The 22,157-nt window shown below is 42.7% G+C and overlaps 1 protein-coding gene across 3 annotated transcripts in view; it reads left to right on the plus strand.

Moving 5' to 3' along the window:
• ADCY1 (adenylate cyclase 1) overlaps positions 1 to 22,157 on the plus strand; it is a 1,411,272-nt gene that overhangs the window by 182,152 nt on the left and 1,206,963 nt on the right. The window contains exon 3 of one of the 3 annotated variants that reach the window (XM_078685846.1): positions 5,061 to 5,075. The exons of the other annotated variants lie outside the window; for them this stretch is intronic. Within the exon in view, the coding sequence (XP_078541972.1) occupies positions 5,061 to 5,075 (15 nt within the window). The remainder of the gene's footprint in view (positions 1 to 5,060; positions 5,076 to 22,157) is intronic. 3 annotated transcript variants of the gene reach the window in all.

Raw genomic sequence — 22,157 nt, forward strand, 5'->3', positions numbered from 1 at the left:
CTTTGTCAGGTGAAAGCTGCTAAAATGTAAGATTGAATTGCCCGACGTTTGTTTCCTATAGGTTCTGGAATGTAACTGTTTGTCTAGTACAAAAATTTGCAAATCTATAAATTGTACAGTTAACGGGCTCACAGTACAAGTAAATGATAGATTCAAACTGTTTTCATTAAGTTCTAATGCAAATTTGTATGCTGTTTCTTGAGATCCCTGCCACACAATAAACAGATCGTCAATATATCTAACATGCAAAATTACATCTTCATGCAGTTCCCTGGCATGTTTAGTCATGAGCACCTTCTCCTCCCACCAGCCCATATGCAGATTCACATAGCTGGGGGCGAAACAGGTAACCATTGCTGTGCCTTGTAGCTGTGTATATGGCTGTGTATATGACAATTGATCAAAGATGAAAATATTGTTGTCAAGGCACCACTCAGCCATTTGGAGTAACATGTTTGTATGTTGATGCAAAGTCATTGGTCTTTTTCCTAAGTAATGTGCTAATGCTCTCAGGCCATCAGCATGCTTGATACTGATGTTCAGTGTACTGACATCCAAATTCATGAGCATAAACTAGTCTTCCCATTTGATGTTATAGATCTTCTTCAGGAAATCTCCTGTGTCCCTGATGTACAAAGGGAGTACCCGGACGTGTGCCTGAAGGAAAAAGTCAATGTATCTTGAAGTGTTCTCAAATAGTCCCACCTAAAGCTGAACCCTGGTAAGACCGAACTAGTCCTTATCAGCAAATGTCAAGCACTCTGGGGCCCACACTATTGGCCTCCAGAACTTGCCCCCCCTACTCACTCCACCTCGGCAAAGAGCCTGGGTGTGGTCATCGACAAGGATCTGTCACTGAAAACCCAAGTAGGCACGGTGGTATCCTCCTGTTTTTTCCAGCTCCGCAGGATCAAGAAGATCAGTCGGATGTTAACCCATTCTGCCTTGATCCAGGTGGTGATTGCCTTAGTACTGTCACACCTGGATTATGCCAATTCCATCTACTTGGGCCTCCCTCTTTTCCTCAGTAAGCGTCTCCAATTGGTGCAGAATCAAGCAGCCAGATTGATCCACCAGCAACCTCGTTGGCAATGGGCCAGGCCCCTATTAAAAAAACTTAATTGGCTTCCTATTTCCCATTTAAAACGGCCTGTATAATTTTCAAATCTCTTCATGCCCGTAGTCCCCAATTCATCAACATTCTCCTGCTCAGATATACCCCTTCTTGCAACCTCCGGTCTGCCAACCTCCATCTCCTGGCCACTCCCTCTTTCAAACTCCAATTCCAGGGAGGACGCAGGTTTGCGACTCTTGCTTCCAGATGCTGGAATTCCCTTCTTTTAGAAATTCGCTCCTGCACTAACCTCTAAATGTTCAGGAGACAGCTGAAAACCTGGTTATTCACTCAGGCCCAGGCATAATCCCATTCCCCCATCTAACCGGGTATCTGCCAGACATCGCCATGAAACCTCTGGGTGTACGTGCTCTATATAAAAGTTTATTAACGTAACATAACATAACATTAATTATAGCTGATATTATAGGTCTTCCGACCTAAGACAAATGGGCACAGATAACGAAATAAGTGCACATTTTCGGTTTATTCTTGTTCAGCCATTACGCGTTTCGGCCCTTGCGGGCCTTGATCACACAACAAACGCCGCAGCATTGTTTGACCCTTTCAAAGTGACAAGTGCAGATAAACGTAGTCATGAACAGGAATAAAAAACTTCAAATGTTTTCTCTCTCTCTTCCCCTTCCCACATATTGTCACAATAGACTCCACATTTGGTGTATATAGAACACATGTTGCTCTGTTTAAATACAGTATTTGAAATGTATGCTAAATGCGTTATGATTATTAAAGCGTGTCCCAATTGTATGTTTGAGTTACAATTTGAATTGCATCCATTCAATAAAACTTTATAAAATCATAAATAATTTCAATTTATGTTTGCTGTTTGTGGAATAAAACACTAGTATTATTTCATGTGCTTGATTTTAAACAAAACCACAACATAGTTGGAATTTAATATGTAAACCTACGGACTACTTTAAAGTCCTAGTACAAAAAAAATTTCGAAAAATGTGCATGTGCTTTATCACATGTTAGTTATTTTGTAAAGTGCTCTAGTGATATAAAAATTCTCTTCTGAATAGTTTGTTGTTCGGGTATAGCAGCATTTGCACATATTAATTTTCTTAGTAATAGATGTATAAATACATCTTCGCCCCAATCAATCATAGTTCTGAACAACTCCATTTCAGTTTGATCAAAAATATAAATATTCTTTCTTCTCTTTTACTTGCTGACTAGCAGCAATGCTTCTTAATGGAAGGGTCGCCAGCTGAAAGAAGTCTGCAAGCTCTCTAGAAACATTCTCAATCCTCCACTATAATATGAATAGGAAGGTTCTGACACACTGTGAATTTCTTACAAGGCCTTTATTCCCAAAACATTAACCGGGTATGACACGTATTGTCTACTACATAGCCCTGTTCACATAAAAGGACACCATCTTCATTTTTTTTACATCTGCACAGTGTAAGTTAATAGATCTGGCTAAATGCCATTTCCCAGCACACTATCACCATTATTACTTTTGATTCCCTACATGATTCTATTGATTTGCCTCTTAATAATATCTTCATAAATTTGTAACAACCAAGTGGGCATTCATTAATAGGAGATCAGCAACTAGTTCATAATTCATTGATCTGAAATTGGTTAGTTCTAAATAAACTCAATTTCATATTTTTAATCTACCTCATTTTATTTTTCATAAAAAAAATTATCTTTATTATACTGCAAGTATGGGCATAATGGGCATTATATAATTGTCTGAAAAGAAAACTAAATTATTCAAATCACCAATTATATGCTCTCTTTAAATCCATATGAAGTCACTTGTTGTAAATACATGTACATCTCTTCATCAATAACAAGCCCATTTGATTCTTCCCTATCAAGTTCTAAAACATACCAGGATTCCACGTATCATGAAGCCTTTTTTCCCTGTGTCCTCCTCTGTAGTTCCATGGAGTAGAGTGTATTACAAAATATCTTAAAGTGTTTCTCTCCCTATTGTTTTGCTTATTGAAATGTCTGGCTACTGGGTAGTTTGTTTTTTATTACAAATTGCTCTTATATGTTGAAGAATCCTTTTGTGTAAGATCGTACTATCAATGTACTTTTTTGACAAAGTCATTGGAAACAATAAAAACACATAACCACTTATAGAGTTGGCTACATTTCTATACTTTTCGTTTTATTGTTAAAGGACAACATCTACACTTATGCTTTGATGACATGCTTTTCATTTATTGCATTTTTAAAAACTTGCTTTCAGCTTAAACATGTCTTCTGTGATGTGCTCTTAGACTTACTTTTTCACTAACAAATCTCTCATGGGCCTAGCTCTCTTAAAAGTGGCAATGCTTATTCACAATATACTTTATGGTCTCATTGTATGCACTGAACATAGTCATCAATCTGCATTAGTTTTTGTATTTTTTTCCTTCACCTTAAACAAAGCTTCCTCTCTTTGTTAGTTGGCCTATTCTGCTTATCAAAATGGCGATGACTTTATCTATCTATCTATCTATCTATCTATCTATCTATCTATCTATCTATCTATCTATCTATCTATCTATCTATCTATCTATCTAACTATCTATCTATCTATCTATCTATCTATCTATCTATCTATCTATCTATCTATCTTTCTATATATATCTTAATCTATCTATCTATCTATCTATCTATCTATCTATCTATCTATCTATATATCTCAATCAATCAATCTATCTATCTATCTATCTATCTATCTATCTATCTATCTATCTATCTATCTATCTATCTATCTATCTATCTATCTATCTATCTATCTATCTGTCTGTCTGTCTGTCTGTCTGTCTGTCTGTCTGTCTGTCTGTCTGTCTGTCTGTCTGTCTGTCTGTCTGTCTGTCTGTCTGTCTGTCTGTCTGTCTGTCTGTCTGTCTGTCTGTCTGTCTGTCTGTCTTTCAGGGAGGAGGTAAGGCATGCTATCTCAAGACTTTGCCCCTCCCCGCACTCAAAACTTGTGTTAAATCACAATTTACAGTCTGCTTATCTGCCTATATAGTTTAGGACATGTTAGGTATTAACACAGGTTTTAAACCCACCTAGGATAGGAAGGGTAAATCCAAGCACCAGAATCAAATTCCCTTGAATTGTCGCAAGCAGGAATATTTTCCCCTCTTGAGTTATTGAGACATTTATTCAGTGAGAAAAGTTGAAGCATTCTCCCATTTTGGTTACAATGTACCTTGGAAATGATATGGGATTTAACTTTTGTACCGTAGCAATAATTGTGTAGATACGTGTTTATTAGGGCACTTGTTCCACATAAAATGCAAGATTGGGCCGCATATATTTCACAACGGTTCCATAGATCAAGTGTGGAATAATCTGACCCCAACAGTGTGGATCTATACTGCGAAAATGTCTGCAATGAAAGTTGTGCCTAGGAGGGAAAAAAGTGCTGTTTCGTACTCACTCATACGTGAGCTGAAACAATTACTTATTTTCGAAAACTGGCAGTCTAATTAATTCCCTTATTAAACATCAGCTGCAGAGCCTGACACCATGGTAGCACTTGTGCGATTTTTTTTGTTTACTTACCACGTACAGAGCTGGCGGCAAATCCAGAGCACCCTTCCCCCCCAAGCACGTCGGTGGAAACCCCTGCGTGCGCTGCTGCTTGTGCAGTAGAATCTTCACATTGTTAGGAGAGACTGAGCTATATTTAGATTTCGTGGGTGATGGGTATGTGGGGAATTCCACGTCTCTTGACTTCAGCAAAAAAAGGCTGTTGCCATGGCATTTCTATTAGCAGTCTGGCATGGTATGCCTATTCAATGAAAGTTGTTAACCACTGTGAACCTTTGAAGAAATAGAAAAATATAACTATAAGCAGGCAGTGATCTGTATCACAATGCAGCCTACACAATGAAGGGCACGCGGCGGTGACACCCTACAAGATGTTGCAAAAGAAAGCAGGCTGTTATCAAAGCGTCAGGCAACATGGAGATCTGTTGGACTGAAATGGAGCGATAGGGGCCGTGTCGCAGAAACTTTGTATCGCTGCAAAAAAACAACATTTCAAATCGATTAGTACCACCGTTGCTACAGGTGTAATGCTGTAAGTATAAAATATCACTTCTATCAGGGCAGAACTGCGAGCCTCCTTTACCTACACTTTTGCTTGCTGTTTACAAAACTGGAATTCAGAAAACATAAAATTGTGTCAGTTAAATTAATATATAAGACTCAGTAGAAGGCAAAGTCTACTTCTTCCATTTATACTAATTTAGTAGCAGAGATAGTGTAAAATCTCCTTGTTTTATCATTTTTAAGTGTAATTCGTAAGTTATATAATTCAGTTTGAACATCTTTAGGACTCTTGTAAAATCACCTATCAGCAATACATGTGTTGCATATAGTTTCAAAGTCGATTTTTAAGCCTATCTTGACCGCGCAGCTCTCACTACACATTATGGGATCAACAGAAAAAGAGATTTAAACAGCACAACAGAGGAGGATCTTTGGCACAATCCACATGTTGCTTTTTAGGTCGAACATTCGAGACCTCTTGTATCTACGTTAGTATGTACTTATTTGTGTATGTACTTTGTGGGCTCTTGAGATCAGCCCTAGGACTTGTCTGCTTCTGCTTATTGACTTTTTTTCTGTTCAACTGCCTCTATTTAACTGTCTTGATAGAAAACGACCAGCATAGGTCAGTAAAATACTGGAATTGCTTTCTGCAGTGGTACTTTAAAAAAAAAAAATTCTGGCAACTGCCTCTATTTAACTTTTTTGATAGAAAACGACCAGCAGATGTCAGTAAAATACCAGAATGACTTTAGCATTCTCTAGGCTCAGATCCATAGAAATTGTCTTCCTCGAGTACCCGTAGACAATAATATTTTTTTCAAATCTTGTATTTTCAGTGATATGACCACCAGAGCTTTGGACTGTACCATTTCCAGCTGAAAGGCAATATTTCTCTCCATGTGTTCCCATACCTGGCATGTGTCACAGTTTGGTGCTTACTTTCCCTTAATGTTAAAGAACAGTAGATGTTTCAGCACCCAGGCTAATGTGCTGCATAGCTAAATACATATAAGGTTCCAAAGGCGAGACCGATTGCATTGCAAATGATAGTTTGACCACAGCTTTTGATGTAGGCAGAAGTTGCCTGTGCTACTGCTGAAAAAAGGGCTTGTATTATAGTTTTTGCTGTGTGGAAAGCTTATATTGAAAACAGTAGGTGACAAGTCAATGATCACAAATATAGCACAGTTCTGTTTATTATAAAACGTTATGACAAAGACAGTAGGTCAGGCTTATTTATTCTCAATTAAATATCTAAAAGAAAGCAGGCATTTAAGGGCTGATTGTTATTACACTGTGTTAGAAGCTTTCTACAGGTAGCTATTGTGTTAGAATCTCACTGATTACTGTTCTAAGCAAGTACTTTGGTGGTGGACACCTTCTCTGTCAGCCCTGGGGGTAAACCATATGCCCTTCGGTGAGTTTGTATATTGTTTAGCCAACACTGATTTTTGCAATTTTATGAGTGTGTAGGCCTGATAGTTGCCTAGTGGATAAGCATAAGTCACAAACAGTAGGTATGTGCTGTTTATGGTGACAAGCTAATTATAAAGCCTATATTCTTGAATGGTCCATTGGGAAATGTTACACCAGATGTCATAGATCTGAACTCTTTCTCGTGAAAAGGCATGACAAAGGAAGCAGATCTAATATTCATTGTGAGAAACACACATTAAAGCAAATAGGCATTTATGGATGGATTGTTATTATGCTGAATTCAAGTATATAGACAGATTTGTTATTACACAGTATCCAAGTGATGACTATAGTAGGCAAACGTTTTGGAGTTGGTTACTGTTCCTGACATACAATGGATAAAGATAATTTTGCCACAATAACATTTGTTAAGCCCTACACAATGGGATTGTATATTGTTTGTTCAATGACAATTTGTACAAATTTGCAATTTTATGATTTATTGATGGTCACCTGGTGGACCAGTTTATTCTCAGCTCAGTGGGCATGAGTTGTGTATGGTGCCCAACTAATGAGGATGGGTGTGGGCTTGATTGGTGTATCGTGAAAGGCTATGAAAGATGCCACAAGTCTAATATGTTTATTAATAAAAGTTACCAGAGAGTCAGTAGGCCTAAATATTTAATGCGAACAGCTTATGCCAAATCCAATAGGTCATTCATTATAGATTATTTTCACACTGTAGTAAAGAGCTTAACCCCTTGCATGCTGATGACGGCCCCAGCAGTCATGCACTACAGTGCTCGTGTGCTGATGACGGCTGGGGGTCGTCATGACCACACCCGCGCTTGGAATGTCCAGCACAGGAGGAGAATCGCGGAAGCATGGAAGGGGTTAAAGTAAAGTAATTTGCATCTAGAAATTTCACAGAATACGATAGTAGGCTAGGACTTTTGTGTTAGATGTACCCTGAGAAAACCATAGGGTGCACTTTGACAATCCCTGTTAACTCAATTTAGGTGAAGTTGTATACTGTTTTGTCACCTACAATGTTGTAAATAATTGTAATGTTATGCCTGTTTTCTTGATGGTGTTCTTCTTTATAAGAGATTATGCTAAATATGGTTTGCATGAGTTGATTATGATGACAAGCCATTGATTAAAGCAATAGGCCTTATTGCTTCATTTGTAAAAGTTGCATCAGATGACATTGGTGTAATACGCATATTATAAATATTATGATGAAGGCAGCAGACCTCACTTATTTATCATGAAAAGCTTATGCTTAAACTAATAGGTGTTATGGGTAGATTATTATTACACTCTGTTAACTTCTGTGGACAGGTATTTTGTTATGTGGAGTCTCAAAGATTTCTGTAGTAGGGAAGGGTTTTCCAAAGTCACTCTATCTAATACGCACTGAAAATAGCAGGTTGGCACTTTGACAGTCCTTGTCAACACTCCTTAATACAGATGAAGTGCCTTTTTCAACTGGTCTACTCTCAACAGTAAACTATAATGCTATAGTAATCACCACGTAAAGAAATCACTGAGAGCCAGAGGACCAGGGAGGTGGTGTGTGGGTATTCATGTGTTACCACTTCCTACCACAGCCCCCAGCATAAGGCAGTGGGATTTATAAAAATAACTACATTTTGCTGGTATAGAGTTATAGTGCCACACGAAAAAACTGTTTGTTTAAAACACGGTTGAAGGCACTTGACTTAACCAGTGACTTCTAGCACCTATAAATACTATGTTGTCTTCACAAATGTCACATTGTAATAAAGCCATTTTTCATCCAAGATTCATCTATCATCATAAACCTGCATCAGAAAATGTGTTTATCCAATAGAACAATTATTTTCAAACTATTGACTTCTTTGGACCCACACTTAATCATTATTAGAATAAAGCACCCCCTTCCCTGAGGCTATAGTTGCAGAGACGTGTAAAGATGCCATGGCCCTTTTTACACCTCTCTGCAACGCAGCCCCCTGGCACATACTGGAGGTTCCTGGTGGGCTAATTGGCACCCAGGGACCCCCAGTTTTTAAAGGGAAATATTTCCCCCTCTGCAAACGTGCCAGGGGGCTGCCTTGCAGAGACGTGTAAAGAGGCCACGCCCCTTTTTATACCTCTCTGCAACGCAGCCCCCTGGCGCATACTGGAGGTTCCTGGTGGGCTAGTTGGTCCCCAGGGACCTCCAGTATTGAAGGCGAATTAGGTCCCCCTCTGCAAACGTGCCAGGGCGCTGCCTTACAGAGCTGTGTAAAGAGGCCTCGCCCCTTTTTAGACCTCTCTGCAGGTCAGCCCACTGGTACATACTGGAGGTTCCGGACCCCTAGGCCTGCTCAGGAGGTCCCACAAGAACCCCCGAGGCCCCAAAATGTATTTATTTTTGTTGAAAAAATCCCAGGATAAGCGTAGGGTATGCGTACCCTGCCGATCTCCCAAAAAAACATTAAGGCACCACTCTGCGAACACACCCCCTGGCGCGTTGGCAGAGGGAGAAATAATTCCCCTTGAATACTGGGGGTCCCTGGGGGCCAAGTAGCCCTCCAGGAACCTCCAGTATGTGCTAGGGGGCTGCCTTGCAGAGACGTGTAAAGAGGCCACGCCCCTTTTTACACCTCCCTGCAATGCAGCCCCCTGGCGCATACTGGAGGTTCCTGGTGGGCTAGTTGGCCGCCAGGGACCCCTAGTATGCAAGGGGAGTTTGTTTCCCCTCTGCAAATGCACCAGGGGGCTGCGTTGCAGAGAGGTGTAAAAAGAGGCGTGGCATCAGAACACCTCTCTGCAACGCAGCCCCCTGGCGCATGCTGGAGGTTCCTGCTGGGCTAGTTGGCCCCCAGGGACCACCAGTATGCAAGGGGAATTAGTTCCACCTCTGCAAACACACCAGGGGCGCGTTTGCATAGTGGTGCAATCCATCACCTCACGCCCCAACCCCTCCCTGCACCACTCTGCAAACGCACCCCCTGGCGCTTTTGCAGAGGGAGAAGTAATTCCCCTTGAATGCTGGGGGTCCCTGGGGGCCAACTAGCCCACCAGGTACCTCCAGTAAGCGCCACGGAGCTGCTTTGCAGAGTGTTGTAAAAAGGGGCGTGTCCTCATTACATCTCTCTGCAATGCAGCCCCCTGGCGCATACTGGAGGTTTTTGGTAGGCTAATTGGCCCCGAGGGACCCCCAATATGCAACGGGAATTAGTCCCCCCTCTGCAAACGCGCCAGGGGGCTGCGTTGCAGAGAGGTGTAAAAAGGGGCGTGGCCTCAGAACACCTCTCTGCAACGCAGCCCCCTGGCACATACTGGAGGTTCCTGCTGGGCTAGTTGGCCCTCAGGGACCATCAGTATGCAAGGGGAATTAGTTGCCCCTCTGCAAACGCGCCATGGGGCTGTGTGGCAGAGAGGTGTAAAAAGGGACTGGCCTCATTACACCTCTCTGCAATGCAGCCCACAGGGACCCCTAGTATGCAACGGGAATTAGTTCCCCCTCTGCAAACGCGCCAGGGGGCTGCATTGCAGAGAGGTGTAAAAAGGGGCGTGGCCTCAGAACACCTCTGTGCAACGCAGCCCCCTGGTGCATACTGGAGGTTCCTAGTGGGCTAGTTGGCCCCCAGGGACCCCCGGTACGCAAGGGGACTTAATCCCCCAACTTAGAACGCACTATGGGGCGCGTTTGCACAGTGTTGAAGGTAGGGGGCGGGGCTTGAGGTGATATGTGTGCAAACATGCCTTGTGGCGCGTTTTAAGTTGAGGAATTAATTCCTCTTCAATCCAGAGGTCCCCTAGGGGCCACTAGTCCAACAGGTACCTCCAGTAAGTGCCACGGAGCTGCATTGCAGAGTGTTGTAAAAAGGGGGCGTGCCCTCTGAACACCTCTCTGCAACACAGCTTCCTGGCGCATACTGGAGGTACCTGGTGGGCTAGTTGGCTCACAGGGGACCTCAGGATTGAAGAGGAATTAATTCCCCAATCTAAAACGCGCCACAGGGCGTGTTTGCACACATGTCACCATGTCATGAGTGATGTAATATGTGACGTCCTCAGCAGTGCATTGCGGGCGCGCGAGTTATAGTTAGCTGAACTAACTATACGGGGGAATTTCAATCGTTTTGTATGAGTGAAATGTCCAGCTAACTATAACATGTGTGAAACCTATGGTTTTTTCAGTGAATTTCTAAGGTTTTTTAAATGCTAATTCCTAACTATAACGTGACTGAAACCTATGCTTTTTTTAGTGATAATAAATATATATATATATATATATATATATATATATATATATATATATATATATATATATATATATATATATATGTATATATAAAACCTACTGGTGGTTGCCAGTAGGTAGTTATAGTTAGGACCTAGTTACCATAGGAAAATCGGCAACATTCTCTCCCAATAACTTTGGCGCTGATTGATGAATCTTTGTGAAACTTACAAAACGTATGGCTCGCTTCGGTCCGCTCTTATCTTGAATGTTTCAGGGTGATTCAGCAAGCGGGGGCCGAGAAAAAAGGGGGGTACCAAAATGTGTTTTTTCTATGCAATTTTCCTTAGGAAACTTTAGACACGGCTACAGCCCGAACTGCTGAACGGAATTACACCTAATTTGGCAAAAAGAAAGCCCTTGGTTCAGAAAGAGCCCCTTTTGTTAAATGGTGTAAATCCGTTCAGTAGTTCATGAGAAATTAGAAAAAGAAAACGTTTCAATACCTGGGCGTAGCCGAACCACACTTCTAATCGTGAGATCTGATTGACTGTCAGCACTTCATCCAAGAAGTGTTGGCAGCCATCTTGGGACCGATATACATGATAGCACCAAATTAAAAAGCATTGCAGGTAATAGAAGGTTTTAAGACATTACTTGCATTATAAATCATTTGCTGATACTCCCATACTCATTTTAGGAATAGTGGTGTGTCCGTAAGGTGAATTTTACCATGTGAAAAAGCCTTCTGCTGGGATATCAAGAATCATATTTGAGAGAAAACTATTTTCTCATGCTTTTCCCACAGAGGTGTGAAAGGTGATCTATAAGCTAAACTGAGAGCATATTTTCTGTACATTCACATTATCTTTCTCAGTTATGTGAGAATGAAGTCTGACATTCTCAGTAAACATATACATCCAACAAGGGCAGAGACTGTCAGTTGATTCCTTTGTGTTCTACTGCAGCTTCCCAGAGTGTTCTAAAGAACAACTAGAGCGCTAACAGCCTAACTTATGACAAAAGTATGGCACACCTGAAGCCATCTTGATTGGAATAAACTGATAACACTTAAAACATTTAATTTAAAAAGAAATAAAATGAGGGGGTTCGTTTTGCCATAGAAATTATGATTAGTGCTGCAGAAAGAAAAATTAGGGCACATTTTGAGTGACTTCTCAAATCGTCTTCTATTTCGTTAAAAAATTCTGACATGCAGACTGAAACATGAGCTTTCAATACCAGCAGCAGTCTTCCCTGGTGAGCAGCACCTTTACTACAGTGATCTAAAAAGCAACTAGGGGCCAGATGTAGGTGGCTAAATATCGGTCGGTACCGCCGAAATTGGTTACATTTCAGCGTTACCGACCGGTATTTACCCATGTGCGATGTAGGTACTACCAAACGCCAACGGTAATAAGGAATCAATATAAATAAGGGAAACCAGTTACCGATTCCTTATTTACCGATTGGCAGATACCGAAACACACAGATAATGAATCAGTAAATAAGAAATCGGTAATTAATCGCGAATGCGATGTACCAAAATTCGGTAATACCGAATTTGACAAAAATCGGTATTTAAGAATCGGTAATTACCACTGACTCAAAGCAGGTGGTAATCAGGTGCACTGCATATAAACAGCCCCAAAATGCAACAGTGTGAACACAATGGCGGCCCTCTACATCATAGCAAGGTGGCTACGTTTGCGAGCAGCAGGACTGAGGGTCTGGAGACAGGAGTAGCATGTGTACAGACTGCGTGTCATACTGTTCCAAATGACTGAGACAGAAATACATGAGAGGTACAGGCTACACCCACAAACCATCGTAGACCTGATACGGGACCTGCACCCATTCCTTGAGCATCAAACACCAAGGGCGCACACCATACGGACACATGTGCAGGTGCTCTATAGCCTGCACCTACTTGCATCAGGAAGTTACCAGGGGGTGATAGCTGTGGTAGGTGGTGCGTCGCAGAGTTGCCTGTCCTGTTTCTTCAACTCCTTCTTGGATGCCATGATGCAGAGAATGCATCACTACATACTCTTCCCCAGCACACAGGCGGAATTGCAGAAGACAAAGCTGGATTTCTACCAAAAAGCACAGTTCCCACATGTAATAGGGTGCATAGATGGGACCCACATACCAATATGCCCACCTGCTGCTACAGAATATATATACCGCAACCGCAAATCCATGCATTCCATCAACGTGCAGGTGATATGTGATGCAACAACATCATCACTGACATCGTGGCCAAATTTCCAGGGAGTACCCATGACTCCTACATATTCAGGAACAGTGGGATCAACAAACGTCTAGCTGGTGGTGAATTTGGAGAAGGATACCTGCTAGGTAAATCAATGTGGCACACCCTGATATATACCTTGGATGAAGGTATTGGTGACTCCAATTAATTGTACTTCCTTTCCCATTTAGGTGACAGCACTTATGCTGTGCGGTCATTCATCCTAACGCCATACCTCAACCCCTCAACCCCAAGTGAGAGAAGATACAATGTGGCACATAAAAGCACGCGCAACGTTGTGGAGTGCACCTTTGGACAACTGAAAAGCAGGCTCCGTTGCCTCCACAAAAGTGGAGTTGCACGTCAGTACCGCCCCATCATCTGCTGCAAAATATTAGCAACATGTGCAATGCTGCATAACCTTGCCCAAACGCAAGGAACAGTAGTGGAACTAACTGACTCTGAGGACGAGGATGAGGACTGTCTACAGCCAGAGCACAGTGCAGCAGGTGTGGCAGCAGCACCGGAAGGGAGATACAGACGGGCTGAGATCACACGCAACTATTTCTGAGTAAGTAAGGAGACATAGCCAGTTACTGTATGTGAGTGATGGTGTTTAATGATCATAGCACATCACCACAAATTTAAGTGCATCACATGTTAGGCCTAAACCAAATGCAGTGTCCATATAAAAAATAAGTTACATCACCCATTTGAGTAAAACCATGATATGGCTAGCTCTACCTCCTGCATCGACGAGCAGCACTGCTGCGTTCCTTGGCCCCACTGCCATCACTGCCAGGCTGTCCTGTGGCAGCGCTGTGGTGTTCGCTGTGCCTCCTGGACTCTGTGAGAGGGGTCCGTGATGATACTACAGCTAGTAGCCTCTTCACTGTCACCCACATCACCTGCAGTGGCTACCTTGTCAGTTTGTAGCACTTCTAGTACACTGGTCACGGTGACCTGCCCCCTTGCCACATCACAGCTGCAGTGGGTCATCTCCTCCTGCATGGTAACCGAGCGCCTGCAGAGCAGAGAGGTGGCAGTGGAGAGGCGCTTCACAACCTTGGTGTGATTGTCAAGTTTCTGCCTCATCTAATTTGCTGCACAGCAGCCTCACTGCCTCGGACACATCTCTCATGCCCTCAGCCACAGTAGTGTTCATGGAACAGATGCCCCTCTCAATACTCTTTATGTTGCGATTCATCTGTTGTCCCAACTTCCGCTGCACTGATCTAATGGCCTTTTCTTGCAGGCACTGTACCTTCAACATGTTCCCTTCAAGGCCAGCTAACACACTCTCATCTTCACCCTGAGAAGGAGGACTGGCTGCCCTAGCCCTGCAGCATCTGGAACGTGTGTGGGCGCGCTCTCTGGGGGACTGTGAGCCTGCTCCGTTGGCATCCTCAGCCACCTTGGACTGTTGTCCTCCTGTTCTGTCCTCCTCGGACACCTCCATCTGCTGAAGGGAGGCCACTGCATGCCTCCTGCCTCTCGGTGCTGGTGGCGTTGATGGTGGCAGTGGTGATGGTAATGGTGGTGGTGGTGATGGTAGCGGTGGTGATGGTGGCGGTGGTGGTGGGGTGGTGTGCCCAGCAGGCGACTGGACCTCCTCCTCTTATGTCCTCTCTGTTCTGGGTACTTTTCCTTTGCTCCCCGCTGCTGCCCTGCGAGATGGCTCACCTGTGAAGACATAATGTACATTTGATCACTTATCTGGCAGCATTTGCATTGTAATACATTTCATGCCTGCCAATCACACTGACTGTCCTCTGCTTGATAATTGCTAATTGGTATCACATGCCTTTGGGTTCAGTGGACTGGCTGTTCTGACATGTGTTACTTCTGACTACATCTGGAGTGGGAGTCCCCATGCCTCTTTGGGGATTGGGGGTAGGGAGTGGGGGGCACAGCATACTGTGAATGCCTCTTACCTTGTTTGTTGGCAGCTCTGGCCAAGCTATCTGCATCCCCAATCCCATTCACACTCTCCGGCTGGAAGGGTGGACTCGATCAGGAGATCCAGGGCAGTTGGTGCAGGTGCTGCGTTCCTCCCTCCACCTGTGTGGTTGGCTTGCTTCTGCCTCTCAGCCAGCCTTGCCTTAGTAGACTTCATCAGATCATACCATCTTTTTTTAAGGTCCTCAATGGAGTGCTGGGTGACTCCGATGGCATTTATTTTTTCTTGGATTGCAAGCCAAACATGCCTTTTCTGTGACTCAGCCATGTGCAGGGACTGTTTGCCAAACAATTTGTCGTGGTCCTTGGTCACATCCTCAATTAGGACCTCCAGCTCCCTTTCACTGAATTTGTGCTTCCTTTTTCTTTCACCTGCCTCCTTCCCCCCTCTCCTGGTTGCCCATTTTGCAGTTTTCTCTCCAAAATTCAGTTCAGGTGCTCCTGGCTTCTCTGCTCAGCTCCCTGCGTCACAATCAGCTCCAGGTTCACCTGCATGGGTGTGGCTACTTCCTGTTTAGGAGGTAATGAGGATGCACAGGATTGACTGATTCGACAATTACCGATTTTTTAAATTAACGAAACAGTATTAAGGATTCGGTGATAACGATTCGGTAATGGGGAATAGTTTTTTTTTTTTACCGATTCATTCCGAATCGCTATTTTTTTACGATAATTACCGAATCCGTAAATTTTACCGATTCATTACGTACATCTGAAATACCGAGTTCTTAATAACAAATTGGTAAAATTCGCTATTAAGGACTCGGTATTTCGGGATTACCTACATCTGGCCCTAGAGTTCTAACATTCAGAATTTATGGCAAATAAGTGACACATCTGAATGCCTTCTTGATGGAATGAGGAAATTAGGAAACTTCATAACAAATAAGTCTCCCCAGATGGCCACCAGAGACAAAAGGGCCCAAATGTCGCACAAATATCACCCATATGTAGCCCAAGTATATCCCAATGACAGAATGTCCAAGAGTGTTCTAAAGAACAACTAGAGCGCTAACAGTCTTACGTATGACAAAAGTATGGCACACCTGAAGCCATCCTGATTGGAATAAAGTGGTAACACTTAAAACACTTTTTATTTGCAAAGAAACAAAATGAGGGGGTTCATTTTGCAATAGAAATTAGGATTAGTGCTACAGAAAGAAAAATTAGGGCATATTTTAAATTCTCTTCTATTTCATTAAAAAAATCTGACATGCACTTTGAATACCAGCAGCAGACTTCCCTGGTGAGCAGTAGCTTTACTACAGTGATCTAATGAGCAACTAGACTGCGAACATTCAGAATTTATAGCAAATGTGTGACTAATCTAAATGCCTTCTTGATGGAACTAAAGTAAAAAACTGAAAGTATTTCCTACTGAGGAGACTGCAGTAAATGAGGAAATTAGGAAACTTCATAACAAATAAGTCTCCCAAGATGGCCACCAGAGTCAAAAGAGCCCAAATGTAGCACAAATATCATCCAGATGTAGCCAACGTACAGCTCAATGACAGATTGTCCCAGAGTGTTCTTAAGATCAACTAGAGCGCTTACTGTCTTACTTATGATAAACGTATGGCACACCTGAAGCCATCTTGATTCGAATAAACTGGTAAAACTTAAAACATTTCATTTAAAAAGGAACACAATGAGGGGGTTCATTTGGCAATAGAAATTATGATTAGTGCTGAAGAAAGAAAAATTAGGACACATTTTGAGTGACTTCTCAAATCCTCTTCTATTCCATAAAAAATTCTGACATGCAGACTGAAACATGCGCTTTTAATACCAGCCACAGACTTCTGTGGTGAGCAGTAGCTTTACTACAGTGATCTAATGAGCAACTAGAGTGGTAACATTCAGAATTTATTGCAAATGTGTGACATATCTGAATACCTTCTTGGTGGAGTCAAAGTAAAAAACTGAAAGCAATTCCTACTGAGGAGACTGCAGCAAATGAGGAAATTAGGAAACTTCATAACAAATAATACTCCCAAGATAGCCACCAGAGACAAAAGAGCCCAAATGTAGCACAAATATCACCCAGATGTAGCCCATATGTAGCCCAATGACGGAAGTGTGCAAAACACTTTTTATTTTTTGTGTTTTTGCAGTTTCTATAAAGTGTAGATTTGTCAGGTATTGGACTGCTTTAGATGAGCATTGGTTACATCACACTAGAAAAAATTCATTTTGGTTTTAGACATGGGGAGATTAAGTGATTTGACCGGAATCACAGAATGTCGAGTTGCAGCAGAAACTAACCTGGTTCCCCAGTTGCAAAGTCTGCAGCTCTGGAAGTAACACCACATCCTCTCCCCTAAGTGCAACATTTACTCAAGTGGTCAACTGGATAAAAAAACATAAAGATAACAAATAATTTAAAAGTGCTTTGTCGCTATTTGAAAACTCAGAAAATATGTCCTAATTTTTGTTTTTTAGAGCACTAACCATAATTTTGATGCACATAAGACCCTCTCCTATATGTAATTTCTAAAGGAAATGCTCTAGGTATTACAGTTTTGATTACCTCAAGATGATGTCAGGTGTTCCACACTTTTGTAATAAATATAGAATGCTAGCAATCTAGTTGTTCATTAGAATACTGTTGAGAGGCAGATGCCAGTGGCACAGACTCTGAAAATTGAAGGCAGGTAGGAGGGTGCTGAGACAACAATTTGATCACACTGGACAGGTAGGAAGGGCAGTGGCAGCACATCAGACTATGGAGGGCAGTGGAAAGGGGGGCATGGGCAACAAACCAACAATACAGGAATGGCAGGAGAGGCTGTGGCAATATAATAGACCATTGTGGGCAGAAGGAAGAGGCAGTGTTAGTACAACCATACATGCCAACAGACCCGATTCAGCCAGGAAACGTCCAATGTTTTTAAGCCCAAATGGGCTTTATTTGATCTGTCTCCTGTCTACAATCTCCTCTTTTTCAATGTAAGTCAAATGGGAAAATCAATACCCGCTTTTTTTCAAAATCTCGCCTCCTCCCAAGTTCAACATTTTAGCAAGTATGGTACATTGGATCATGGAAGGCAGGAGGAATTGGGGTAGGGACATGGACTCGTATAACAGAGGACAGGAGGTACATGGAGAGGTGCACCAAACTGACCCTACAGGGCAGGCATCAGGGTTTGCAGCAGCACAATACACCACACAGGGCATACGGGACAGGAGTGCAGCACAACAATCCATAGAAAGCAATAGGGAGGTACAGGACCATGCACATGAACAACAGAGAACAGAGGGGAAAGAGGCCATGGTAGCTAGCTGACCATAATGGACAGACAGGAGAGAAAGCTGCAGCATAATGGACCATAAAGGGCAGGAGGGATGGATCAGGGGCATTACAATGGAACAGACAAGCCATGAGGGAGGGAATAGGGGTCTTCATATGGAAGCAGAGGGCTGGGGGCAAGGGGGCAGGGCAGGAGCAGCAAGATGACCATGGAGGTCAGGCAGGATGGGCACTAGAAGCAAGACACAAAATAGAGAGCAACAGTGAGCCTATAATGGCATACACACAGACCATGGAGGGAAGGTGGGAGGGGGTCAGGGGCAGCTAGCTGACCACACAGGGAAGGTGGGAGGGGCCATGGCACCACAGAAGACCATGCATGGCAAGCGGGAGGGTTAGTGGCAGCACAATGGCTATGATGGGCAAGAAGGAGGGTGCAGGGGCATGCACAAAGGACCATGGGGGATAGAAGGGATGGTCAGGACCTGGGCACAGACAAGAGAGTTCAGGGGAAGGGGCCTCACAACAGACCATGTGGGGCAGGCAGGAGGAGCAGTTGCAGCATAACAGACCAGGGAGGGCAGAAGGGTGTGGCAGTAAAATGGACCATGGGGGACAAGAGAAAGGGGATAGGGGCATGTAATGTGGACACGCAGGGTGGAGGTGGCAGAGACAGGTTACAGTCATCTGACAATGCTAGGCAGGTGGGAGGGGAGTGACAACTCAAAAGAACACTCAGAGTAGATAGGAGTGGCAGGTCCATGGAACATTGTGGGAACCAGGATGGAGCAGGGGAATACACACAGACATTAGAGGGCAGGGGGAAGGAGAATAGGGGCAGCAAGCTAAGCACAGAGGCTAAGCAGGAAGTCATTGCTGGGGCTTAGAATTGCTCAATGGAAGGCAGAAGGAGTGGACTGGTACATCATGCTAAATGAAGGGCAGTGGCAGCACATCAGACCATGCATGGCAGGAGGGAGGAGGCTAGTCCATGGATTCAGACAACAGAGGATAGGGAGGAGGTGGATGGGGCAGCAAGCTAACTGTTCAGAGAAGGCAGGAAGGCCAGTGTCAGAACAACGGCCACACAGGGCAGTAATAAGGGAGCCGGGACATTGACTTGGACAATGGATGGCTAGGAGGAGGGAAGGCAGGAGCAGCAACCTTGGGTGAGGGCAGCACAATGCCAGGCCCTGCTTCCAACCCCCCACCATCCATTGTGATATGCATCTTACTTAACATTAAAAAAAACTAGAAATTTGCTGAAAAAACAAAGGTTACAGGGACGGTATAGTTAGACTCAGATTTCACTCATACACAACCAGTGAAATTCAGCAGTTATAGTCACCTGAGCTAACTATAACTTACACCCCCGCTGACCTCAGACATTACATCCTTCATGACATGGTCAGTAAAATCAGTCATGACATCACTCATGACATCTCAAATGAGCTGTGAATGGAATGGAACTATTATAATACGCAACGTGCCCAGATTAATATGGCCGATAACCTTTCAATTTTAAGTAATGTGTAGTCCATTATTTATGTTGATGTTTGCAATCCTAAGTATGTTTATCATGAATAAGTCACGTTGATGAACATATAAGTATGGCGGTCACGGGGCAAGATATGCTGAAATTAGATTGTGTGCATATTAACACTTGTTTTCTTTTCTTTATTGCATCAATTCCTGATTTTTCACATCATGACCAGGCCAATATGACCGCTAGCTTTTTGGATTAAAGTAATATGTAGTCCTTTGTTAATGTTGGCAACTTTAGGCATTTGTACATTTAAATAAGGATTCTACAATGACGTCTTGTATCGTTATCAAGGTTCGGACGAGCCGAAACGTGTGGATCATGTCCTTTGCAGATTAAATACTTCCAAACTACAACATGAATGTTGATCCCTTCCTTGTAAGAGTAAGAGGAGAGTAAATACATATATATCCGAGTGAATAGTTTGAATATATATATATATATATACTTCAAACAGCAAGCACTCCTTCAGCTTACGAAAATGAAAGGCACACTCGGAGTATTGATTTAAAGCTTCAAGATGCTTTATTCGGTGCTCAGCCTTCTCCCCCCTATCGACAGATGCGTTTCGCCTCGTGGCTTTTTCAGTGTTGATTACAATCGTGATAAACAACCATTTTAAACCCTCCATCTGTCGTCATAGCCATGAAAACAGAAGATGGACTTCCCACCAACCTCAATGATGTGAATTATAAGGCGGCCATCTTATGGTGGGTAAATGTAATACAAAGAACATACTAGGTTCATTTTCAAAGTGCAAGTGAAAAGCATAAAATGATTTTAAAACCATAATTAAAAAATGAAAAATGATTTCATAAACAAGCATGTATTTTATACAAGAAATTCATTGTTTTCAATATATAATGCCTGTTCTAATCTTGACCACTCCAGGGAAAATCAGAAACACGGAAAATATTTACAAACAATTAGTAAATAAAGACCAATTTCATTGTCACAAACCCTATTGTGGTTCCAAAAAAAAAAAATATATATATAATTCACTGCAAAAACACAAGTTTCAGGGACATTATAGTTAGAAATTAGCATTTAAAGAACCTCAGAAATTCACTGAAAAAAACACCAGTTTGATGGACATCATAGTTAGTTGGACATTTCACTCGTACAAAATAAGAGAAATTCGGCCATTATAATTAGTTGTGCTAACTATAACTTGAGCCCCCGCAATGCACTGCCAATGACGTCACATATTACATCACTCATGACGTGGTCAGTGACATCACTGATGACATCATCCACATGATTATCTGATGCAGCTCCCAACACCCTAAAATACAGACTACCATTCTGAAAACCATAGACACACCAATACTAGTACAACTACAATATTCTGTGCACTATGCATGCAGACCTCTAGCCAGCTACATACTATTGATACGCTCTTCTAAATACCCAGTTAGTACCTATGCAGTCTAGGACTCCTTCTGGTTTAAGATTTATTAACAATAAAGGAGAAACAGGTGAGCGCTAGGCAGCACAACTTCCACTCCAGGACACCAGTAGGAAGATAACCCTTTCACGCTCCCTCTGCTCAACATCACCACTTGGCATCTATGCCTTTAGAAGCCAGTCCGTCTGGCACGCAGCTCTCTACCTTTGCGAGCTAGTATGCTGCTGTTCCTTTGGGAGTTGACGGCCCGTAGTTCTGCCTCTGTGAGTTGAGCCCACTGGCCGCAGTGGTCCCTCTGCGAGGCTGGGTGTAAACTGCTCATAAGTCACAATATATGAGCACTGAAAAGCCAGTTTATGATTCAGTCCGTCAGCTGGAATCTGTTCTAGGCATTTCTAAAAACATACCGGAGCTCTGTCTGTGAGAGATACCCCTATCACGCTACGTCTCCCCTCATTAGCAGGTAATGCGCCCTCTTCCCACATCAGCAGCATACCCCCAACAACATTCTTGAGCCTGCAAGTGTCCCTCTGTGAACCATTAATAAAAAGATGCTTGTGAGGTTGGACAAATAAGAATCTTAGTCATGTATGGATTTACATATAAAACATTTTATTAAAACAAAACAACAACAAATAAAACTATGTACAGCCATGGCGTGTCGGTGCTGGACCATTTGTGAATCACAGTGTGCAAGACAAAAAGAAAGATAAGATGGTGCGTCATGCGTCCAACAAAGGAGAATAAGTAAGAAAGAAAGACTGAGAGAGAGGCAGAAAGAAAGAGTGAGAGAGAGGAAGACAGAGAAAGAGAGAAAGAAAGAAAAAGAGAGAAACAGGGAAGACAGAAAGAGAGAAACAGTGTGAGATAGAGGAAGAGAGAGAAACAGTGAGAGAGGAAGAGAGAAAGAGTGAGAGAGAGGAAGAACAGACACAAAGAGAGAAGAGTGG

Source organism: Lissotriton helveticus, chromosome 4_1, assembly GCF_964261635.1.
Source record: "Lissotriton helveticus chromosome 4_1, aLisHel1.1, whole genome shotgun sequence".
Lineage (NCBI taxonomy): Eukaryota > Metazoa > Chordata > Amphibia > Caudata > Salamandridae > Lissotriton > Lissotriton helveticus.